At 42.8% G+C, this 23,314-nt stretch overlaps 1 protein-coding gene across 5 annotated transcripts; it reads right to left on the reverse strand.

The window, feature by feature from the left end:
• Positions 1-23,314, reverse strand: MAX (MYC associated factor X). 5 transcript variants are annotated; one of them, XM_037503516.2, is made up of 5 exons: positions 22,944-23,267; positions 22,176-22,202; positions 14,788-14,895; positions 2,751-2,874; positions 1-1,503 (listed from the first exon to the last, which is right to left on the reverse strand). In XM_037503516.2, exons 1-5 carry the CDS (start codon positions 22,977-22,979, stop codon positions 1,316-1,318), a joined length of 483 nt encoding a protein of 160 aa, XP_037359413.1. In that variant the 5' UTR covers positions 22,980-23,267; the 3' UTR covers positions 1-1,315. The 5 variants fall into 5 exon arrangements, with proteins under 5 accessions (XP_037359413.1, XP_037359414.1, XP_054547067.1 ...); XM_054691090.1 differs by lacking the exon at positions 1-1,503 and adding an exon at positions 2,222-2,271 and having other exon boundaries at positions 22,944-23,314; XM_037503517.2 differs by lacking the exon at positions 22,176-22,202 and having other exon boundaries at positions 22,944-23,259.

Genomic DNA, 23,314 nt, shown 5'->3' on the forward strand with positions numbered 1-23,314 from the left:
AAGGATAAAATAAGTTTTTATTTATAGTCTTATAGTAAAGGGGAAAGCCTTAACTTGCAAGACAATTCTTCGGCAGTATGTACAACATACTTCTTATTTCCATGGAATGGAATCAAACACAGACTTAGACTACAGAGTATACACTAGAAGTCAGCAAATCCCAGGAACAGAGTGGGAAAAAGACAAAGAAATGAGGCCTAAACACACAAAACCCTTCACTGGATCTGCTGAGCTGACAGAACCAGGGATGGATCACACAACGGGGACAGGTTCCAGGATGGCTGGAGGGGAGGGCGAGGGGGGTAAGGGTCCGCACTGGGGTGCGAGTTTAGTACCAGGTAAATTGCTCTTGGTATTTACATACAAAATCAGTTGGCTCTATTTCTTAGAAATACACACGGAAAGAAAGGAAGATTTGATCATTACTTTATGAATCTGTCGCTTTGCAATACCGACATCATCAGAAATAGGGACAATTCACTCAGATTCAAATTTCAGTAGCAGGAAATAAATATCAAAACATCATCACTGGCCCTCAATACAAAATCTCTAGCCCACCCGATCCTCCCTCCCTGCACCACTCCTTACCACCTGTGGTGGTCACTGCTTCACTGCTGCTGCCTGTCCCTGACACATACGCGTGTCACTCGGCCCTCCCTGAGGCTGGCGGAGAAGCAGGAGTGAAACAGGCCAAAGACTCTGTGCTGCGAATCTGTCCCCACTTCCTTGTATACCACAGATTTCTCCAAGGATCTGGTCTTTCAATAGGAGCGATAAACAGCTTTTCAGGGAAAAAAAAATCCTTAATAAGAAGGGCAATTCTGATTACTCCAAACCGACCATCTTCTCAAAGCAGAGCAGCCCACAGATTCACAAAGTCTATCAAACGGCGGTGAGGGTGGTCCAGGAGGAGAGCCTGGGAGGGCAGGAGTCCTCGGGCACATGCCCGGCAGGGCTGGAGGAGCTGGTGGGTGGTCAGGACACCGTGTGCTCAGAGGTCCGGCCGGCCGTCTGTCCTCCACAGAAAAAGCTGCCAAGTTGGGGTGTTTTGGTTTAAAAATTCCTGATGGGGACAGGGAATCCCTGAAGGGAAAAGTTTAAAAAAAAAAAAAAAAAAAAAAAAAAAGTGGAAACAGGGAACGAGACCGAGAGCTGTTGTCCAAGAGCTTCTACGTAAAAATAAAATTAAAAAAAAAAAAAGAAAGAAAAAAAATGAGTCTTTTAAATGGTTCTGAGGGTTCTAAGGATGAACTGAGAGGAGGATGAGACGACGGAGGAGACAGACAGTTTTTATTGCTGGCCTGCTCTGCAGAGCTTAGCTGGCCTCCATCCGGAGCTTCTTCCTGCTTTGGGGCTCTTCAGGCTCTGACTCCGAGCTGGAGTCTGAGCCACCATCGAAGGCAGAGATGGTGCTGCCCTTGGCGTTGGTGTAGAGGCTGTTGTCTGAGGAGGGGTAGTTGGTCTGCAGTTGAGCACTTGACCTCGCCTTCTCCAGTGCACGGACTGAAAGGCAACCAAGCAAGCGGGTTACAGTCTTCTGGAGACTGGGGGAGTGACCAGGTCTCAGCTCAGGGTCCAGCCTGTTCTTCCGAAGGGCTTGCTGGCCCCTGAGGCTCAGGGTAGCTCAGGAATAACCCCTTCTGGTGGCTGTTCCACCCATACACCTCATCTCCCTCCTTTCCCAGTCAGGCCTGGGGGCCCAGTGGACATGGCCAGCCACTCTGCAAGGCCACCCAATCCTAAAGAAAAGGCTTGTGATGCCACCATCCTGCCATGGAAGCCCAGTGTAGAGACAGGAGCATGAGCTCCCTGTAGGAATCAGCTGTGCAATGACAGAGGAGAAGTTGGCCTGGCAATGCCAGGCTCCACAAGGGTGTGAAGGTCACACAACAGCAGGAAAGGATGACATACGATGTATCAGCCAAAGACAAGTTCTGGCTGAGCTCTCATATACAAGATCCATTTGGAAAGACAAGCTGGACACTTGGAAGCAAGTCACCAATACACACAGAATACCTGGGCCTTTCAGCACAGAGCCCCTACATGCAGGCTGCTTGGCCCAGTCACCAACCCACTGCCGCCTCCCCCTGCCCAGCCCTTGGTTCAGCTCATCTAGAGCCTGGAAGATCAACCCATTTATTTTATTTTATTTCATTTGAGGTGTTCTAACCCAGGTGGTTACTTGCATTTCCTTTTACTTGCATCTTCCATGAGGGAGGAAGAGAAGTGAATTCCCCAGGAACAAAGAACTTGATCAGCTCTCGCTTTCCCCTGTGGTTGTAGGAAAAGGCGGGTGTGAGCATTGGAGAACAGCATGGGCCTGGCCCATAGGCTGCCCTGATTGGACTACCATTGACAATGGGGAGGGCTCACTGTCCCTGAACACCTGGAGTTTCTGGTACTTACACAGCACACTCCAATCCAAGGAATTCAAAGCTCTTTTCAGACACCTGATGCTAGGTGTGACCCCTACTGCAGGCAGAGCACCTGAGCCCCAAGAATGGGAGAGATCAGGTCAGAAAAGAAAGTCTCCAAATGTCCAACCCCTAGACTTCCCTGTTCCCTCGCTGGCGACTCAGGTCCTCCTTCAGTATGGCTCTAAAACTCAACTACTCAGGCCCAAGAAGCAGGGCTGCAGCAGCTTATGAGCACATGCTCCGTAACTGGTTCTGACACTGCAGGCCCAGGTGCGAAGCCCTGACCTGGCTGGATACAGCAGGGCCAGCTGCCCCACAAGCTCGGGTGCTCACCTTGCTGCTCCAGGAGCGCATTCTGCCGCTTGAGGTCATCAATATCTTGCTGGTGTGTGTGGTTTTTCCTTCGCATATACTGGATATACTCTGTGGCTTTGTCTAGGATTTGGGCCCGTGATGCCTGTTGCAATAGAAGACAAAGCAAGGGGACAAAATAAAGACCTAGTTCAAACAGCAAGGAAACCATGCCTTTCTGTATCAACAGCATGAAATGGTGTAAGACTGAGGAAACAGTGATTCCTCTCGAGAGTCTTCTTTGTACCAGCCAAGGGGCCAAGCGCTCACCTCACCAGCATTCTCTGACAGAAGTTAACTCCACCAGGAACCCAAGGTTCAGAGAATTTTGCTAGTTTATTCAAAACCATCATCTGATGGTGTCAGAGCCTGGACTTAACCTTGGGTCTATCTGATTCCTGAACTTGTAGTCCTCCTACCCACACTAGTTTTTTAGACTGCTTTCAAGTCTTCAGTCTGGCTATACCTGAAAATACTACTTAACTGATACCTTATGCTACTCACTATCTGCTAGTGCCTGACTCCAGGTGGTTGGTCTAGAAAGAAAAAAGTAATACCTTGATGGCAGTGGGTACAAGGATTTTCATTAAGATCCTGAATTTTAGCCAAACGCTCAGACCCTTGTTAACGATTTCTAACAGAGTTATGCTGCTGTGTCACTATTTCAGCCTTCCTGGCTAAAGAGACTTGTGAAAGCTATCGGTGCCTGATGTCAACATAGGAAGGACATGAGATGGAGCCATTCAGGAAGTAGCCACACCTTTACCATGGCCATGGTAGGCCAGGCACTGTCCTGTCAGAGGAACAAGTCAATAAGCCAATAAAAAGGATGTCAGGTTACTCAACCCCCGGAGGTCAAATATGTCTAGAAGATCTTTCTAGGCTGCACACATGGCTAGAGTGAAGTGAGGCCATGCAACCTGAATTAGTGGGATGGTACCAAGTAAAGAGAACTGAAGCCCAACGTAGGGAGTCTAGTAGCTGAAGTGTGGCATTCACACCATCAAGGTTCCTCAGTAGAAGCAAGCTTCTTATTCCAGGTAAGGTAGTACCCCACAACTCTGTTATTACAACCCCAACTGGAACTAAACAACCAGAACACAGAAGGAAGAAAAAGGCAAAGATAACACCCACCCCCAGACTAGCAAAACTATGTGTACTGGTATTAAATTCTGATAATCTCAATTTATAGATGAGGTTGGACTGGATATCAGACAAATTTGCAAGGCTGGCTTTATTTACCAGTCCTCTCAAGTAACAGAATGTTCAAACTTTCCTTTTATAGTACCCTTAAAGTGATTTCCTCAAAAGGAGATGGCTGATATTCTAGCATTTCATTTAATCTGCTGCAAATTATATATAAGGTTCTGAGCAGACAGTGGGGAAACAAAAATGTATTAGTCATGGTTTCTTTTGCCTAGAAGCTTACTTACTATCTAGCTGAGGAGATAAATATATCTATACACAGACAAATCACAGGGCAGTACCAACAAGTGTAACTTGAGTAGTACAGATTAGAAAGGCCAAAGGAAAGACAGCTTCTGGTTGGGGTGATTACCTATTATGTGCTACCCATTGGCCTTAGCTTTATGTGTATACACACACACACTCTCGCTCCAATGTCCCCTCCCGCCCCCCTCACTCCTGTCTCAAACAGTGAACTGAGGTAAGATGTTTGACTGAGGTGGGATCTATGGGGAAGGGTCACGGGTGGGGAGGACAGCACAAGCAAAAGTTGGAGGATGGGGACGAGCCAGGTGTAGCTGAGCTCGTGCAGGTGAAACAAAAACTGATAGCAACGGGGGCTTGCAACTCTGGTTTCAAAGCCACTTCTAATGCTGCTTCCCATTTCTGACAAAGGGGACTTTTAGGGTCTAATCATTAGATAAGTGGGGAAAAAGCGAGTACACAGTTAAGATTACTTAAAATAACCTGTCCCTCTAGATACTAGAAAAGGAGTAAAAATAACCACTGTATGGTGGCAGAGTAGAGGGGAAGAATTTAGGAATCCAGTAGACAAGTGCATGTAGGCTCTGTCATCAATGGGTTGTGTCTGACTGTCGACATGGATATTTCTCTCCAGTTCTTATTTAACTAGAAATTCTTTAGGCCCTCAAGTAGTCCTCCAAATTTCATGTACCCCATCGCGGACTGTTTGGCATAACAATCTTTTATGCATTTTTCCTCCACAACAGTTTTCAGAAGGCAACAATAGTTCTTAGTTACCTACTCCTGTGAATCTGTGACAAGGGGCGGGGGCCAGGGGGAATCTCTGAAATGAGAATACCTGATACCGTTTAGTAGTCCTTTTTTAAAAAAATTTATTTATGTGTATACAAGAACTGGGTACAGGCCAGAGATGAGGGGGGTGAAAGGATTCACCAGAGACAGAGTGGGGAACACAACAGGCAGACTCACTGATATGCACTGCCAAGGGGAGCGGTGGGTGAGACAGAAGAGGTCTGCTGCGCCATGTGGGTCAGCTCCCTGGCTGGGATTGAACTCGTGCTGCGGAAGCTACAAATAGCTTCATAGTGCTGTGCTTAACCCCTTGCACCACCAGGGAGGCCCTCACTAGTCATTTTTAATGAATGACCAGACTGAATAACTACCTATGCACTACTAGTTTCTTTCACACATATTTATACACAAAATCATGAAATTGGGACCAACAATGAAAAGTGAGCAGTAAGCACAGCACAACAAACCAATAAGGGGGAAATGATGCTATAAATGAAAAGTTTTCACTTCAGGGCAGTTTCCAGATGAAGATGAAATTCACAGATGCCAGGATACAGCAAAAGGTCTCCAAGAATGCTAAGTACAGTACTCAAGGTGCCCCTGACCCCTTAGCAAGTTGAAAAGAATGGTTCAGTTAACTTTATTTTGCTCTTCCCAAGGTGTGCAACAAGAATTAAAATCCAACAAGAGAAGGGCCTCCCCAGTGGCGCAGCGGTTGAGCGCTGGGTTGCGAAGCTTCCCGCAGCCTCTGCAGCACCGGTTCGATCCCTGGCTGCTCCCCGGCCACTGGAGGAGGGTCCCACATGGCGCGCAGACCTCTCCTGCCGCCCACTGCTCCCCTCAGCAGTGTACTTCGGTCCTTCTGCCTGCTCTGCTCCCCGCTCTGGCTCTGGTGAATTCTCTCAGCCTCCCGCGCTTCTGACTGTACCCAGTGCTTGTATAAATAAATAAATAAATCTTTAAAAAAATAATCCAGCAAGAGAAAACCTGAAGCACAAAATACGGAATTCCTCAAAATTTACTTGATCTTCTAGCCCTCAAGGGAGAAAAAGCTACAGGCTGAAGGTAAAAAGTACCAGACTCATTTAAAAACCCTTCCTCCTGTCTTTCCAAACAATACAGGTGACCAGCCACATTAAGATGCGGGCAGGCCCTTCCTTGCTTTATGAGTGATACTATGTGAACAGTAAACACGAAGCCAGTCAGACCCTGGGCGTGAGGACATGGACTATGGAGTGGCCCTGGGCTTTCAGTTTCAGTTTTCTGAACCGTGCTCAGTTGGCTCAATCAGCGATCTCTACAGACGTGAGACTGGGCAGAAAGAATTTGGAAAATCAACATGTTCACAGACTTGACATTGCCTTTGGGTACCCACTAAGGACCTGAATAACTTTTTTTTCCTACCAGATTCTTACAATTGGAAGGCACCAATTTTGATTCTGCCTTTCTAAGTAGAAAGAAAACCTCTTCAAAGGTTTGTACATAACCCTGAGACAGGATGGACCATGAGGGGACTTAAGAGGTACTAGGCTCCTAATGAGCAAAGTGGTTCCTTAAGGCTGTTTTTCACTGCTGGGAGCCATGGAAAAGGATGCTGGACAGTCCTGCCAGATCTTGTTCCAAAACCATGGGATGCACACAGCAATACCAGTGGCAATAATGATAACATAATGCCAGCAACTAATACTCTCTGAGTACTTGCTAAATACCAGGCACCCTTACATAATCCTCCGATGTAGTATTTCTGTGTTTTATAAATGAGGAAAGTGAAGCACTTGCCCAATGTTACATAACTAGTAGGCAGTAGAGTCCAGATTTGAGCCCAGGTTTCCAGGACATCCCATATTTGGGAAGAGAGGAGGCTGGATCTAGACTCTGTCATTAATGGGCTCTGTGACTGCAGATTCAGTATTTGTCTTCATGGCTAGTCCTTATCTGACTAGATAGTCTTTGGGACCTCACTGAGCCCTCCAAATCCCCAGCATCCCAACAATGATCAAGAGAATAGCAAGGATAGTGTTGTCATGAGATTTTGAGCAGGAAAAAAAAGACTTCGAGGGTCATCTGATTTATTTATAAGGTTGTCAGTGAAGACCGTGGTGAGGGTGGTTTCTCTGGGAGATGAAGAGTGAGACAAATAATCTCTGCACAGTTAACAAACAGAAGAGTGAGCTGAAGCTGAAGTAATTAAGATAGTCTTTAAAATTTGTTTCAAAAAGTAAGATATGAAAACCAGCTTGTAATAATAGCAGGAATGAAGACTGTCTTTCTTTTCTTTTAAAGGCAGATGAAAACCAAAGAGGCGTCTAGCACAGAAGTACATAGACAGGAAAAGAGAGATAGTATGAGAATTGACTGAACCTGGCACTGAAAGAGGGGACATGCTGCTGGCTTCATTACCCAAGAAGGGGTAAACCAAAACAGACCACAGAGAAGAGCTGGTGGGGCTGAGGGGCCCAACCCTTAGGTTCCAGCCCCTTCTACTCCTTTCACCATAGCTGCTCTCCTATTTGCATCCCAGCCCACAACAACGAGCAGACAGAGGCACCCACTTGAACAGAACTCTGCTTAGCAACAGACTGTACCCATCTCACATGTTGTGGCAAGAATCAATTACTATTTCACAAAGGCCCCAAACTCAAGAGTTTGATTCTACTAGTACCCTTTAAGACCCCCAACGGATTCCTGGAAGAGTTAACACTAGTGCTTATTAGGATGACATCCAAGGTTACTAAATTCCATTTAAAGCAGTGCTTTTCAAAACCTTTCATGTAAGGCAAGAGTTCCAGACATTTCTGGACTTGTAAATCTTATGACAGTAACGTAGATTTGTGTAAAAATCCCAGTTGGTTTAGAAAGTGGGTAGGAAACGCGAGGAAGAGAAGAGTGCACAGGATTGACTATTAACATTAGAAACACCATTGGGTCCAACTGCTGACCCAAGAAATCATCATCTTAGCTGTATTTATCACATTTCCTTCTCACTGTCAAAATCAGGTCCTACAGCTGCCCGTTCCCTCAAGAATGCCACATCTGGGGAATGAAAAGAACTATTGACTGACTTCCATCTGACATATATTTTATTTTGCATTAGTTATTTTGAAGAAGTAAAATCACTGTAAAACCTACACAAGCGCTTAAAGGAGGGTAGGACAAAACCAGTGAACATTTCCATTTAAGTAAATCGTCTTCTGAAAAGATTTAAATAATTTGTACAATAAATTCATTTCAAAATAGAAACCCATCAACACCAATAAAGGAAGCTGGAAGGCTATGGGGTCAGAGCCAGGACAGCCACGTAGCTTTTCAAAGGCATCCTGCTATGAGGTTCCCCCAGCCCAAAGGATCATTTTGTTGATTATGTGGGGAAGGTAAGAGGCATCACATCCTGTAAGGAGCTTAATTAAACCCAGGGTTGGACATTTATTTAAGGGTCAACACAAATCACTTTTTAATCTTGAATTCATTTTTGTGTGTTTAGTAGTTTAAAATAAAGGTGTAGCACTTCTCCAACAAACTTAGACCAAGAAGGACAGAAGCACAGTTCCCAAACAGGAAAAACAACAGTAAATTAAGCATGTGGAAAAGAATTTAATCTCACAGGTAATAACAAAATTAATCATTACCTTGTGCTTACTAAATTAGTCATCCCTTTAAAACAAATAGAAAAACTTCGGCGATGGTAAAATTAGTATTCTCAAAACAAACTCAGAAGATTCTAGTCTTTAGAATTTGCTTGAAAAAGAAATGAGGGAAAAAATAAAGACATGAAAACATCACTCCTGGAACGCATTTTGGTGACACATAGTGAAGAACCAGATGTTCATACCCCTAGACCCAGCAATCCAACTCTGGGATAGCTACATATACCAAGAGGATCATTATTATGTTATTTATAAAGTTAAAAAACTGGAAGCAACTTAAACGGCCAACAGAAACATGCCTAATGACTAACTATGAACATCCTATCATTTGGGGAAAAAACATGTGCAAGCAGCTAGCTATGTACCATCCTACCCATACAGAGCACACATACAGAGAGGCCAGAAGGGAGTACAGAGATTTATAATACCACCATTATTTCCCTGCTTCTTAGATTCTAACAATAAACCTTAGATTTAATAGAAGCAACTTTTGGAGGTAGAAAAAAAGGGAGGCGAGTTTCTTGTCATCCACTTTAAGATGGTGACCAATTCCAGTCATTAAAATGGAGTGGAGTTGTGTTAGAGGATGGGGAATTGCCTTTTCTTTGCTCTCTTATTCTTAAGTTTTTTCCAACTTTGTTAGAGGGAAAAGAAAAAAGAAAAAAAGCTTAGTAATAACCCCAATCTTTCCAAATCTCAAGATGCAAAAAGTACTAAGGGAGTAATTTCCCGGTTCTCTAGTCCTCGAAGGGAGTGGCCCCTCGCCCTCTGCACTGTAGACTCCCAGGAGAATGGATAAGGCTTCTGCCCTCAGAAGCACACCCTTTAGTTACGTGATAAGCTCATCACAGAAAGAAGAAAGATAAAGGAGGGGCCCAACACAGGGTCACTGGGGTTAAAGGGAGAGCAATATCATGGGGTACTCAGGTGGCAGGCAGCTTAAGACTGAAAGGCAGGGGAGGTCCAGACAGGGGGCACTCAGGCAGGAAAGAGACCCTTGTGAACAGGTCTCTTCACTAAGAAACCATGATATGTCATCTGGGCGAAGAGGCTGGAGTTGGACCTTGAGGAAAGGAAAGAACTCACTGAAAATGACATTCTCTGGGAAACAGGAGGGCATATAGTCCTCCACAAAAGGGGAGAAGGGAAAAAAAAGCAGAAGGGAAAGTAGGGTACCTCTTTTAAGAGAATATGAAATGCAGTCCATGTTGGAGGTTTTTCATAGCACACAAATACAGTTTACACAGAATTCAATAAATCAGTACATTTACAGTTGCTGAGCCAACTAAGGGCAGTAATTTAGATACAGAAAATTTAAGAAAATAACTGCCCGAGTTAAAGTATGACCAGCTAATAACCTTAATGAGTAATGAGGTAGAATGAGTAGGGCTGTGGTTTACACTTCATTAAAAGACAAGCCCTCCAGTAACCCAAGTTAAGATGTAGAAACAGTGTTTACTGTTGGCCTTAAATGGCACCCACCAAAATGAGCTTCTCTTAGTAAAACAAGGCCAGGGTAGAGGGACGTCCCCTTTCAGCTAATACTTACTCTGCTCCCTGTGTGCCAAGCACTTAGAGAAGAAGTATGACCAAAAGAAGACATTTTCCTTGCCTTCATGGTACGAGTAGACATTCATCAAGCAACCACACAAATACATGTATAGTTACAACTGGTCTAAGAGTCCCACTCCCAGAATTACAGCGGGTTTAACAGCAATACTGACCTTCAGCATAAGAATCACTACTGATAAAAGGGAACTATTTGGTTTCAACATCTACCTGTTAAGGAAACCAGGCTTTAATGCAAATCAGACAGATTAGCTCAGTGTTTTAACCTTTTTTTTGATGCTCAGCATATTTTATCTTATTGTTAATTCCAAGGTATAATCCTCTCTCCCATTAAGTGAGAGGACCTTTAGGAACACCATCTACTCTATCTTTCAAACCTGTACAGCACCACACAGGTCTTAACTAAATAGTGAATATAACAATGTTGGCCGTACATGCTTTCTTTACAGTGTTGATGGAGTCCACTTCCAACGTTTCTTCTGGGCTATCCCTTCACAGCTATATACAGGGAACCTATCATTTACCGGTGTCTGTGCAGGTGTTGGGGGCTAACTTACGGGGTAGAGGGTAGAATTAGAGCCTCATGTAAAATAAGGTCACATCAATGGGCTGGTTACCAGGTCTTTCTCCCCCATCTGTAAAACAGGGTGAACTCAGTGCCAGCATCCAACCCAGGACAGCAAAAAACAGTAACTTCCTGTTCAAGGAAGTAAATGTCCTCCTGTAAAACTTGGGTCATGGTTGTGCTTGCCTCTACTCCCTTCCTCTAGTCGACTGACAGTTCTAATTCCATATCATCTTTCCCATTGGGTTCCAGTTGAAAAAGTGCAAGGGGAAGAAAAAACCCCCCAGAGTTCAAGAGTCCATCTGCTAACACTGGGACTATGGCAAAACCCAAATGGCTTGCCAACTATCACAGTCCATTTCTCAAAGCAGCTACATGGAATTAGAAAAATTTATAAACCTGAAATGATCCCCAACTCTGTACACTGTTGTTACCTACATATGCTACCTCATGGGAAAGTATTTGAGTAGTAGCTCTGATATGACATACCACCAAGATCACTGGCTCCATCCAGGAGCAATTCCTAGTATAAAGATACAATTTAAATATTTAAGCAAGACTTAAAAAAAAATCCTTAAAGATGGAACTTAGCAACTAGCAGTCCTGATTTCTAGTTCCCGCCTAACTAGTCCCCGACTGGAATCATGATCTGCAGCCTGCTTCCTGATGATGTCTGCTATAGTAATGACAGCAAAAGCTGTATGTGTAGTAACTGACCCATTTGTAATGAGCAGAATACTCACCTCATAGATTTGCTATGCAGGTTTAATTTTAACAACAAATACAAATGCCAGTTATCATGGGTATTTTTACTTAAGCAAAAGATGACCAATCTTTATGGTTACATTAGAAAATAGAGAAAACAAAGGATAACTGGAGTTTTTGTCTCACATTTAAAGCTAAATTTTACATATATATACTCCCTACTCTTAGTTAGGACCCAATTCAATCAGTATTGGTTTTTCTTTGTAAAAAAAAACAAAATGTTTACGATATATATGACAAACATTCCAAAAAATGTCATTTGGAATCTAAAGATGCTCAGAGGCCTATCCTTCAAGATCTGATCTAAGCTGCCCAAATTCATATTTTGTGATTACTTTCATAATGTCACAACCTTAAACACTGCAATTCAAACCAAGAATGAGCCAATTTCCTGTGGTTCAAATACCACATTTTTAAAAAATTGCAACACTGAGTCAGAACTCTCAATTTTGAGAAACCAAAGTACTCTGTTAGATTTCCTGCAGCGCCTGTGAAAAAGTGCTGGCAGAAAATAATGAAGATAGTGGAATTTAGATGGGAAGGGGTTAGGATTCAATAAGAGCTAACAGTCATTTTGTTTTGTTCCTGCTTGGTGTAAAATATTTGGATTGTAACAGAGGACTGGATTCTGAAATCAGTTAAGCAGCTGGTAAATCCCACACTGATGGTCACCCCAAAACCTGGCGCCTTGGCCATTTCTCGGCAATTCTGCTCCCCTAGTCCCTATTTCTCTAACCTCATCTCCTGCCATGGTCCCTTCACGCGTTCATTCCAGGCACTCTGGCCTGTTTTTCTTGAGGAGTCCAGGAATGGTGCCAAGTTCCTGCTTCTGGACTGTTACACTTACCTTCCCTCTGCCTGGAATGCTCATCACCAGACAGATGTACGATTCTTTCCTTTACTTTCTCTGTTCAAATATTGCCTTGCGAGTGAGCTTTCTTGTCTGCCCTAATGAAAACTACACTCTTTCTTTGTCTCCACAGCACTTATGTGACAGGCTGTGTGTTTTTATTGTTGGTTCACTTTCTGTCTTCCTCACCAGACTAAGAGCTTTGTTTCTGTCTGTTTTGTTCACTGCTGTATCTGAACAGTACATTGCATATAGCAGACCCCAATAAATACTTGTTGAATGAAGTAAGGGAATTAAATAGAAGGGCCTTTATAATGAATGACAAACTATTCTGTTTGTAAGGTCATCATATTCAAACCATCAACTTCCTTGTACAAAGGAGACAACAGGATTTAGAATAATGTGATTTTTTAAAGAATTTAAGGAAGAATGTTACCGTGATATAAAATACGTTGGGTAAGGAAAAAGGTATAGCTTGGCTACTATGAACTCCCTCTTCCAAAATGTTCTCACACTTAAGAACACCCAAGAAACACTTGACTGTGTTCTGTAAATACTGATTCCCAAGTCTGCTTCCAAAAAAGGTGGATTTGGTAGCGACTCCTATGAGTGGAACACAGACCACCTCTTGGGAAACACTGTTTTGGTGCCAATACTGGTTAGATATAAGACTTAGGAGAATGCAGCTCTTTTCCACTTAACTCTCTAAAGTCACTTTAATTGATACCATAGTATATGAGTAAGCACTGGCTGTCAATAGTTCAATCATAAGAGATCATTCTTTGCATCTGTGTACTTTGACTAAAAGAGTGAGCCTTTCTCAGAATTGCTATGGTGTTTAAACAATGTTGTGCACAGGAATGTTATTATTGCAGTAAGTACCTTGGTCTAAGGCCATTAAACCAAGTACACACTAAATAGGCCTAACCCATGGCAAATTCTGGATTTGCAATATTAGGTATTCACATGGCTTCCCCCCCCAACCATAAAGGTCAGACCTGCCCCATGCTTCAGCCACATAGAAAGCCACACCTTAGATAAGCAGATAACTTGTCAGGGTGGCATAAACAGAAAGAAACTATAATCGTTCCAAATTTGATCCTGGATAACCAAACTGAGGACCTCATCAAAGCGAAATGAGGAGTCATTCAAAACATACTTGAGAGCAATAATTTTTCTTAACAAAATGACTGATTCTTTGAACAACGGATCACTGAACCAGAAAAACAGAGTTTGCTACTTATAGCACAGAAAACTACATTTTTGTGTTGAGTGGAACTTTAAAAAAAAAAAAAAAGTGGAACTTACTGTGCAAACAAGTTTCCTCCAAATTCTAAGGAGTGATCCTAACTCATAGGATTTCTGAGTTCCCAATTTTATTTTTCAAGTGTAGAAACAGCTAGTGTCTACCTCTCCAAAGTATCAGTTTGTAGAAGTCTATCAGTGGGGCAAGTTTGGGGGTGGGGTAGTGGGGGGGGTGTGTGTATGTGTGTGTGTGAGAATCAGATATTTTCCCCCTTCCATTCTGTATTGTCTCTACACTCAAGTCTTTTGTCCCATAGTTTAAAATGATCTTTACGAGTCTTTGAAATAAAAGCTGTTGGGACTGGAAGATCACTGGTGTCCAGGATGGTTTACATACATTCCTAGGAGGTCTCATTTAAAATAACTACTAACTTTATTTATTTATTTATTTTTCACGCTTCCCTGACAGGGTTTTCTTTTTTTTTTTTTTTTTTTTATTTATTTATTTATTTATGCAAGCACTGGGTACAATCAGAAGCACGGGAGGGTGTGAGAATTCACCAGAGCCAGAGCGGGGAGCAGAGCAGGCAGAAGGACTGAAGTACACTGCTGAGGGGAGCAGCGGGCGGCAGGAGAGGTCTGCGCGCCATGTGGGACCCTCGCCCAGTGGCCGGGAATCGAACAGGCGCTGCAGAGGCTGCCGGCAGCTTTGCAACCCAGGGCTCAACTGCTGAGCCACCGGGGAGGCCCTAAAATAACTACTAACTTTAAACCACACATAAGAAATTCTCATGGAGGACTAGGGCATTACTAACCCAAAGAATCTTAGTGTTATCCCAAACTATGAGTTACCCTTTATACTAGTGTACAGTCACAACTTATTGAATGAGTAATTTATTACAAATACTACTAATTTAAAAATGCACTTAACAAGCCACTTTTGATATCTGACATTGTTTGCTAAGGATAAACTACAGTAGGTAAGGTATGCAATGAGCCTCCAAAGGTCCCCAAATTAAGGAAACCACGCTACCTGAATGTCTCCAATGCCATTTCTTTCCAGATATGTGAGTGTCCCTGCTAAGTCCCATGCCAAGTTTCAAGTTAGAAGCAGCAAATCAGCTTTCTCAGGAAACTCACCTTCTCTCCTTGGAGTGATGGGACTGAGTCCCGCAAACTGTGAAAGCTGTCTTTGATGTGGTCCCTACGTTTTCGTTCCAGTGCATTATGATGAGCCCGTTTGTCAGCCTAGAAGAATGGGAAAAAGGCCATATTAGCAATGCTACTCCTTTCTCTTGGGACAGGTGGGTGGGGTATAGCCTGGAAATATATGCTGTCAGCGCTGTCCCTGGTGATTGGACTGGGAAGGATTTGTCAAGGTGGGTAGTTAGGAGTCTCCAGAATTAGGCTCTGCTGAAGGGGGAGAAAGGGGTGAGCAAGGCTTGCGACAGGAACATCCAAAGTAGCTCGATGCATCCAGCTCATGCATAAGTAAAATAAAAGTTATTCATGGGGACAAAGTGTGACTCTCCTGAAACATCAGTCTAGCCCCACAACTTATGTGACAGAACAGCCGCCAGTTCATGGTTGCAAGGTGACAAGGGAAAGCTGCAGTGGACCCCTTTGTAAGATGTGACTCCCCTTACAGCAGAAATTTCCCATGGTGTGTGCCCAGGAAGAGTTAGATCATTGTTACAGTACTTCTTTCCATGTGAAACCTATCACCATGAGTCTGCCCTGGTCTCTATATCACTACAAAGTACTAGAGTTTAAAGCCTTGTCAAATCACACAATAGAAATGAAAATCTCTGCAAAACCCAGATGCTTGAAACAGATCGTTATCTCAAAGTTGACAGTGACACTAACTTCATTCTGAGGATCCAGGGTGCTATCTTGCCAAGGGCTTCCCCTCACAGTCTGCGCCAGAAAGGTTAGTTCTCAGGCGGCAAACCCGACATCCACATGATTGGAATAAATTTCCTCAGGCACCTATGGCAAGCCAAGCTTATTTGGCAGTATATAAATACCCATGGAACAAAGTCTTTATCCTGTCCTGCCTAGAATCACAAAGAACAATCAGCAGGAGAGTAAAGGCTGCCAACAACCCAGTAACGGCACAATACACTGACCTCGGCCTAAACAGACAGTTCTGGACAGCACTTATAAGGGAACTTCAGGAGCTCCCCACTAAGGAGGCAGTGTCTCCAAATGGAACACAAACATTCACCGAACGCAAGAACTTCACGTAGGGAATTAACAGACTGAGAATTTACCCTGTACACACAAGCCTAAAGGCAAATCTGTAGATGGGACATTCAGGAAGTTTTAATCTACCTAGATAGAGCACCAGGAATTTGAAAAATGACGCAACAAGAATAAATGCCTTGATTTAGCACAAGAATGCCTTAGGTGAATCTTTATGCAGGACAAGGTGTACAGACAAAAATTTACTATAAAGACAAGAATCGTGGGAAAGAAAAAACTTGAAATTTTATTACTTAATCCTAAAGGTCTAAGTCATTAGAGACTAAGAGGAGGCTGGAAACAACTTTTTTAGTCACTTCCTAATCTCTCAAGCACAATACCTCACCTATAAACTCTCGATCAGACATAGTTCCCATCACAGTCCTAGCTTTCTATTAGCACAGCACTCATTTTCAGGGCAGATGCCTAGAGCATGCCTAAAGTTCTCCTAATCTCATTAAGGCTGCATTCATTGTAAACTGAATGTCTGTTAATGCTGGTCGGACACTGAATTGATGGGGAAACTGAGGCAATGATTAAGTGTGGAAGACCAGATAACCTGAGGCTAGAAGTAGGTTTGCTGTAACACACAGCATTGGAATAAGAAAACCAAAGATACCTTCTAACAGCAGTATAAAATAGCCTGAAGGAATTAAATATATTTTAAGTATTTAGTCCTTCTCTAATTTACTGTTCCCTCTAGTCACCTGCACAGTAGTTGGACTGGGTTCTAATTAGACTGTACCTAAAGAGTTTAGAAGGCTGACAGATGGCATTTGTTAACTGCCACTCTAGTGTTTGCTACAAACTTCCTAAAATGGTTTATTTACATGCAAATTAAGAGTCCAGCTTTGGTTTCCAGCAGCAGACCAAGATACTCATGGTCTCCTAAATCACCCTGCTATCTGGCCTTCCTCCCAGCTTAAGAGTTGTGCACAGAAGCAATGATACCAGAATTACCCACAATCCCTCCTGTTGATACAAATAAAATTCTAATTGTCTGTTTTCTTTTTGGGAGAGCCTTGCAAATCTCAAATAGCTCGCATCAAGTTGGATCTGGTTTCATATAGGCCTGAACTAGAGGGGTGGAGTTAAGTATAATCTAACACCAAAATCATCCCCACAATGCACTACCCTTTTCCCATTCACTGAACCCTGAAAGGACTCAAATGGACAAGGCTTTCGGTTAAAGAATCGTAAGTGAACTTGGCTGTGGACCATCAGCAGAAATCTTGGCTTCTCATCTGGGGAGCCAGCCAAGTTTGAGAAGTTGGCTCAACAACGAAAGGCAGCAGTCCACTGCCTGGTAGAAAGCCTGGAGTGGGAACTGTTGTTCCTAAAGTAGTAGATGGAATTTCTGTGGTGGTTCCAGGCGCTATTTAACTAGGATAAGAATGGAATCTTAGACCAATCCCTGCTGCCATGTTCATGTCCACGCTGCTATGCTTAACCAGAGTCAATTTTAAAGCTCTCAGAGACAATGGCAATAATGCATTTTTTTCTCTTTCCCAAGCCTTATTTAAAAGAGCAAGTTAAAAATATGTAAAACGAACATGTCTAATTTCAGGCAACTCTGAAGTAAATGATACCTCTAGTTGACCTGAAAGAAAGAACATATGAAAAAACTACTTTTACACAAGGCTGAGAATTCTGTTTGGGAAACACTTCCTAGCCACAGTTCCATCCAACCCTGTAACATGCTTCCCCCCAACCCTCCTTCATCCAAATGGGGGGCTAATTGCCAAGTTTATCACCACCTTTTTAACTGTCTTCACTTGCTAGCAACCCATTAGAAAACATCAGTATTTCAGAGTTGAGAATGAAAACTGGATGAAGCCTCTCAGTGCAAGGCATCAGAGGTCTTCCCACAGAATCAAAACCAGTTTAAAGAAAAAAAAAATAGTAGAAAGGTCAAACAATTGATCCAAACAAAAATAAAGCTCAAATCCCAAGAACCAGACTTTTCTCACCTATGTGGAGAAAATTAATATGAAAATGGGGGGCTCCAAAAGTAGCTTTGTGGAATTAATTGGACACAATTTATTCTTGGGCTGTACCACAAGCCCCCGAGTAGTTCCCCATTCTTCCCAGAGGAGCAGTGGCTGAAGGCTGCTGCTCTCCAAGTACCCTGGATTTACTGTTTCTGCATATTAACCCCGACGAGCAGAAACACTAGGGGCTGTGTGACACTGATGAGTGGCCCACAGATGCTTGACAGAAAGGAACTCTAGCACCAAATCACTTCCAGCTTTGACATCTCTGCCAAAGTTTTTATTCAACCTCTCAGTTTAATTTCCACCAAACTTTCCATACTGGCAGCCAGAATAAAAATCTTCACGTATAATTTGTCTATCACTACACTAACAAGCAAGCCTGAGAATCTTAAAGTGTTGCTAAATGTTGAAAGCAAACTTTTTCTTGTTGTTAGCCAAGAAGTTGCTAAACTAGCAGATCATTCAAGTTTAAGGAGGGTGTTCAAATTTGAGGTGAAGCTCTCTAAATTATCTCCTTCCAACTTACTGCATAGAGAATGCATCTTCATTCAAAGAATGTTATCAGCCAACAGGCTTATTTCCTGCAAGTTCTAGTTTAGACAAATGGCACAGGGAACAATATATGCTCCATTATCCAAGGATGCGTAAGATTCTCCAGAGCAGTATCATTTCTTCTAAGTTTCAGAAACCTTATTTTATCTGTAAGGGTAATTATTACTTCCAATAAGGAAAATTCTCAACATACTGGGAATTGGAGTTACCAGCTAACCACTTATGTTTTATTTAAGAAATTTAAAGGTTGCACTTTAGTGAAGATACTACTGCTTATCATTATAATTAACTATTCCTATTAAACACCAACACTAGAAATATATAAGCTCATAATTCTCATCAGAAACAATTCATTACTTCAATAAATGAAAAGCAGACAGAAAAAAACTGAATTTTCAAGCAGCTTCAAATATTCACCTTAATTTCAACATGAAAATTTCAACATGAAAATAATGAGCGTGAAGATTCTTAATAGAAAGATGAATTTCAACTTCCCAACACCTCTCTGTCTTCAAGTATCTGGTATACATTTCTAACATCTGAAATGTATGTTTTTGAACTTAAAAAAAAAAAATCATCTGGTGCCTAAAATTACCTGGGAATGCTATTATCCAAATATGGCATCACACTATATCTATTTAAGAGAGTAAGGATGGCTTGATCAAAAAATTTTAATTGAAAACCAAGTTGGATTTCTTGATTAACTATTTCTCTATTACTGGTCTCTTAAAAAAAAAAAAAAGACTTTAAATATAAGAACACCCTTTACTTGAACAAACAGGCACATTTAAGAACCAACTGTGGTCACCATCAATACTGTTAGCAGACACAAAGTATACACATCATGCAGCACTTTTGCCACATAATTCACTTAAGGTAAAACTGCAGGAGTTTCCTGAATAAATTCCAATCTTAAAGGTAACCAAAGTCATTCCCTTTTGTATACAATGCAACTGTTAAAGAAGCAAAGAGCTCTAAGTTAAAAATATACCAGAAAGTTCTAAAATGGAACTGCAAAAATCTGTTTTTAAATCCCTTAATGAATAAAATGTTACTGTAACATGTTCAGTTGTCATGAAGGATAAATCGAAAAAGGTATTGGCTTTTCTGAGCAACACAATAACCCTACATTTCTTATATGCTTATATACTTCCCTAAAGGAATTTTACAAGCAGGAATTTCACAAACAGGAATATGCATGACATATACCTGTTCTAAAAAATTTTTAAATGCAAACTTTCCCCTCCAAAAACAATAAAATTAAGATAACATCAATGGGAATCTGAGCTATACTGAATTTAGTAATAAAAATACTATTTGGGGTTATTTTCTTTAAAAAGCTTATTGGTCAATTAAGAAGTTATTTTCTATTTGCACGGAGACAACAGAAAAAATATTCGTCAAATCAGTTTCACTTTCTGTTAGTTAGCTTTACTTCCTATCTGCTCTTACAGAGTAGCCTACTTTTCTCACGTAGCAGGCCAGACCTATTGCAGTGACACTGTAAAACTGGAATGTCTTTATATCAGAACCCTCATAACCTTTCTCAGGTAACTTTAAAACTCTATCGTCCTCAATATTTGGTTATTCACAGTCCACAACAGTTTCTGACGTAAGGCATAGTTAAAGAATAGTTCCCCCCCCCAATTTAAAATATATATTTATTATATATACTAAATATCAGGAAGCAAACAGACATATTCAAACGCATTTGAATATGTATTTGGTATTCAACTTATTCAAATTGTCTGTATCACACCTGTTTTTTTCTCTCTTTGCTGCTGTGATCACCTTGTGCGAAATATTTAAAAGTCTCAGCAAACAGATGTGTCAAATTAAAAAACAGGGTAAAACCCATTCCTCCCTTTACCCATCCTGCAAAATCAAAGACAAAAAATACCCTAGGCACCTTAATGCCAAACTAAAAATATTTAGACAATGAGATTAGCATTCTAGAAGAGTGGAAACATTTAATTTAATAAACGGTTTTACATCAATGCCCATCTGGATGGATACTTTGAAAACCAGAAAGCTTTCAAGAACTTTGAGCCAAAATTTCACAAAGAAAACTTTTCTCTCACTGGAAAGCCAACATAATTCCAATTTAAATAATGCTTTTGCAAAGGAAGTCTAGCCAATCCCTGCCTTCCAAGCCTGATCAAGAACTGTGATAGACTTGGAGGGAAAAACAAGTTTTAGATAGACTGGGTCTCAAAAGTGAAACTCCATGTTTACATTAAGGATGATGGTAACTGAAAAAAAAGAATTGATTTTCAAGTAATATATGTGTATACACACATAGTTCAAATATAAGGAATACGTCAAGGAGAAATAAAAGCAATGTTTTTTAGTGACTGTTACAGTCACTAAATAATTTTTAAGACCCCTGGAACAACTACATCCTAGGATTTTATGAAAATATCCACTCGATAAAATTTTTTTAATGCCTGTTTGAACAACCTGCAGAATCTTTGCTTGTTCTAATGAAGGGTAGGTATAAATAAGATGGCTTTCTTTTATGATTTAGTGATTGTTAAATTCCTAGACCTGAAGTATCAAAGTGATAACCTGAAAATTCTAACAAGCCTCAAACAGCTCGATTGTCCCATACAGCATTTTAAAAATCAGGAAAAAAAAACAAAAAACAAAAACAAGGATTTCAAATCTTTTTTAAAATTAGGAAGATCTCAATCCTCATTCCCAACAACTCATTGGAGTTCAGTGACTATCATTTTAGGAGACACGTTCTCTCTAGTACCCCAGCCCTCTTCTCTTCTCTCTATTTCTGTCTCACTGCCTGCCCAGCCCCTGCGTGCCCCCCCCCCCGCCATCTAAGTTTTTGGTCACCATCCTATATATCTCATGCTGTACCCATCTGTCAAATATTAGACACTCTGATGTACTTCTCTCTGATTCTGATTCATTTTGTCTAGTATTTTTTCCCTCGTAACTATTCACAGAAAGCCCACTGACCTCAATCCAAAGACAAGTGTGTCTCATGTCATAACCAAATCCACAGAACCATCTACTAAGAACATTGTTATCAACACCCTGAGAAACAATTGCTAAGACTGCAGTCTCATCCATCACTTTTTAGACCTGTCTTTGCAATCACACTTCAAAAAATTTTCTATTTTCTTCATTCCTCTTCTTAAACCCAAATATAGTTAGATCACAATAAGCCAAATATAACACTTTCATATTCAATCTCTGGCTTCTCTACCTTTCCAATTTCTGCGTTTGAATAATACCATGTTATGCTAAACACTACAGATCTCCAGAAGTCATATGGTTTTTAGTTAAAGGTATTTACTGAATGTGACTTCAGCTTTACACAACTGTGCAGATGTAGTTTAGAACCTACTTGTTCCTAAGTAACCTTTTTGACCACTCTGCCCTAGAAATAACGCTACAATTTATATCAGGATGATAGACTACTCATTTCACATTTATATAGTGTCAGCCCCCCATTAGACTATTACAGAAGAATTCATTTATTTGCATACAGCTACTCTCACCTACAGTCACTGGAACTTATCACCTGAGAATCTAGAATGGTGAGATTTGTAAACCCGCCCCCACCCCTGGAGCCCCAGAACAAGGCCCCACCTCACCTTGGTGGTTAACAGAAGAGTTTACTACAATATTAAAAATAACAGAACGATCTCTCTCTTTCTGACCCCAAAAAGGACTAGAACTGAACGGAAATGAAAATGAAATGGAGAGTAGGAGACGTACCGCAGATTGAAACCTCGGTTGCTCTTCCTGGAATAAGAGAGAAAAAAAAATAGAAAATATAGAAGTTATTTTTACACTTCACATTCATTAATAAGAAAGAAAATGCCGGCGGCGGAGGAAGCGGCGGGTGGGGAGTCAGCCCTACCCCCCTCCCTCCCTCCCCACCCCACCACCCCATCCCCCCCAGCGGGATCCGGTAGCGGGGCAGGGGGGGTCCGGAGCGCCGCCCCTCCTTCCGGGATCCAAGCCGGGCCGGTGGGGTGGGGGGGGGGTCCAGAGCACTTTCTCCCTCACCTCGGACCCCGCTGGGGGCATACAGACCCTCCCGAGCTCTCCCCGCCCGCCCTCACCCCCGGGGGTCCGCGGGTCGCGGGAGGAGGGAGGTCGCGCACCCAGGGGGCAGGTCCTGGGGGCCGTCCCCTTCCCCGGGATCCGGACAATGGGATCCCGAGAGCACCCCTTCTCTGTCCCCCGGATTCTGAGCAGGACGGGGTGGGAGCAGGAGGCCGCGACACCCTCCTCCACGGAGGGGAGGCGAGGGGGTCCCAGCGGCCGCGTGTCTCCCCCCCACCGCCCGTCCCGAAGGCCGCTCCAGCCAGGAGCTCGGAGGGGAGCGAGCCCGGAGCGCGAAGGAGGCGGTCCCGGCCCGGGGGGAAGGGGAAGGCGGCTGCGGCGGCCCGGCCCCCCTCCCGCCGTCGCCCCGCTGAGATCCCGGCCGCTGTCCCCGCCTGACAACCCGCACGGGAAGGAAGAAGCCCCGGGACTCACGTCGCTCTCCACCTCGATGTCATCGTTATCGCTCATTTCCTACGGCCCAGGGAGCGGCCACTGCAGCGGCGGCGGGGAGGGGGGAGGGGTGAGGGGAGGGGGAGATCACCGACAACAACAAGCCGCGTCCCCCACACACTCACTCACTCACTCACTCACTCGCTCTCTCACTCACACACACACACACACCACGGGCGAGAACCACCTCCTCACTGCAGCACCGGATCAACGGCGGCACGCACGCCCGATCGGTCCCCTGCCACGTGACCCGCTCGTCACGCTGGGGTAGCTGAGACTTGTAGTTCTTGTCCCCTTGACTGACGGCCCAGCTAGTGCCAATAAAACTACAAATCCCAGAAGGAACTGCGTCC

This window comes from Talpa occidentalis, unplaced genomic scaffold (assembly GCF_014898055.3).
Source record: "Talpa occidentalis isolate TD23 unplaced genomic scaffold, MPIMG_talOcc4v2.1 talOcc4.11, whole genome shotgun sequence".
Lineage (NCBI taxonomy): Eukaryota > Metazoa > Chordata > Mammalia > Eulipotyphla > Talpidae > Talpa > Talpa occidentalis.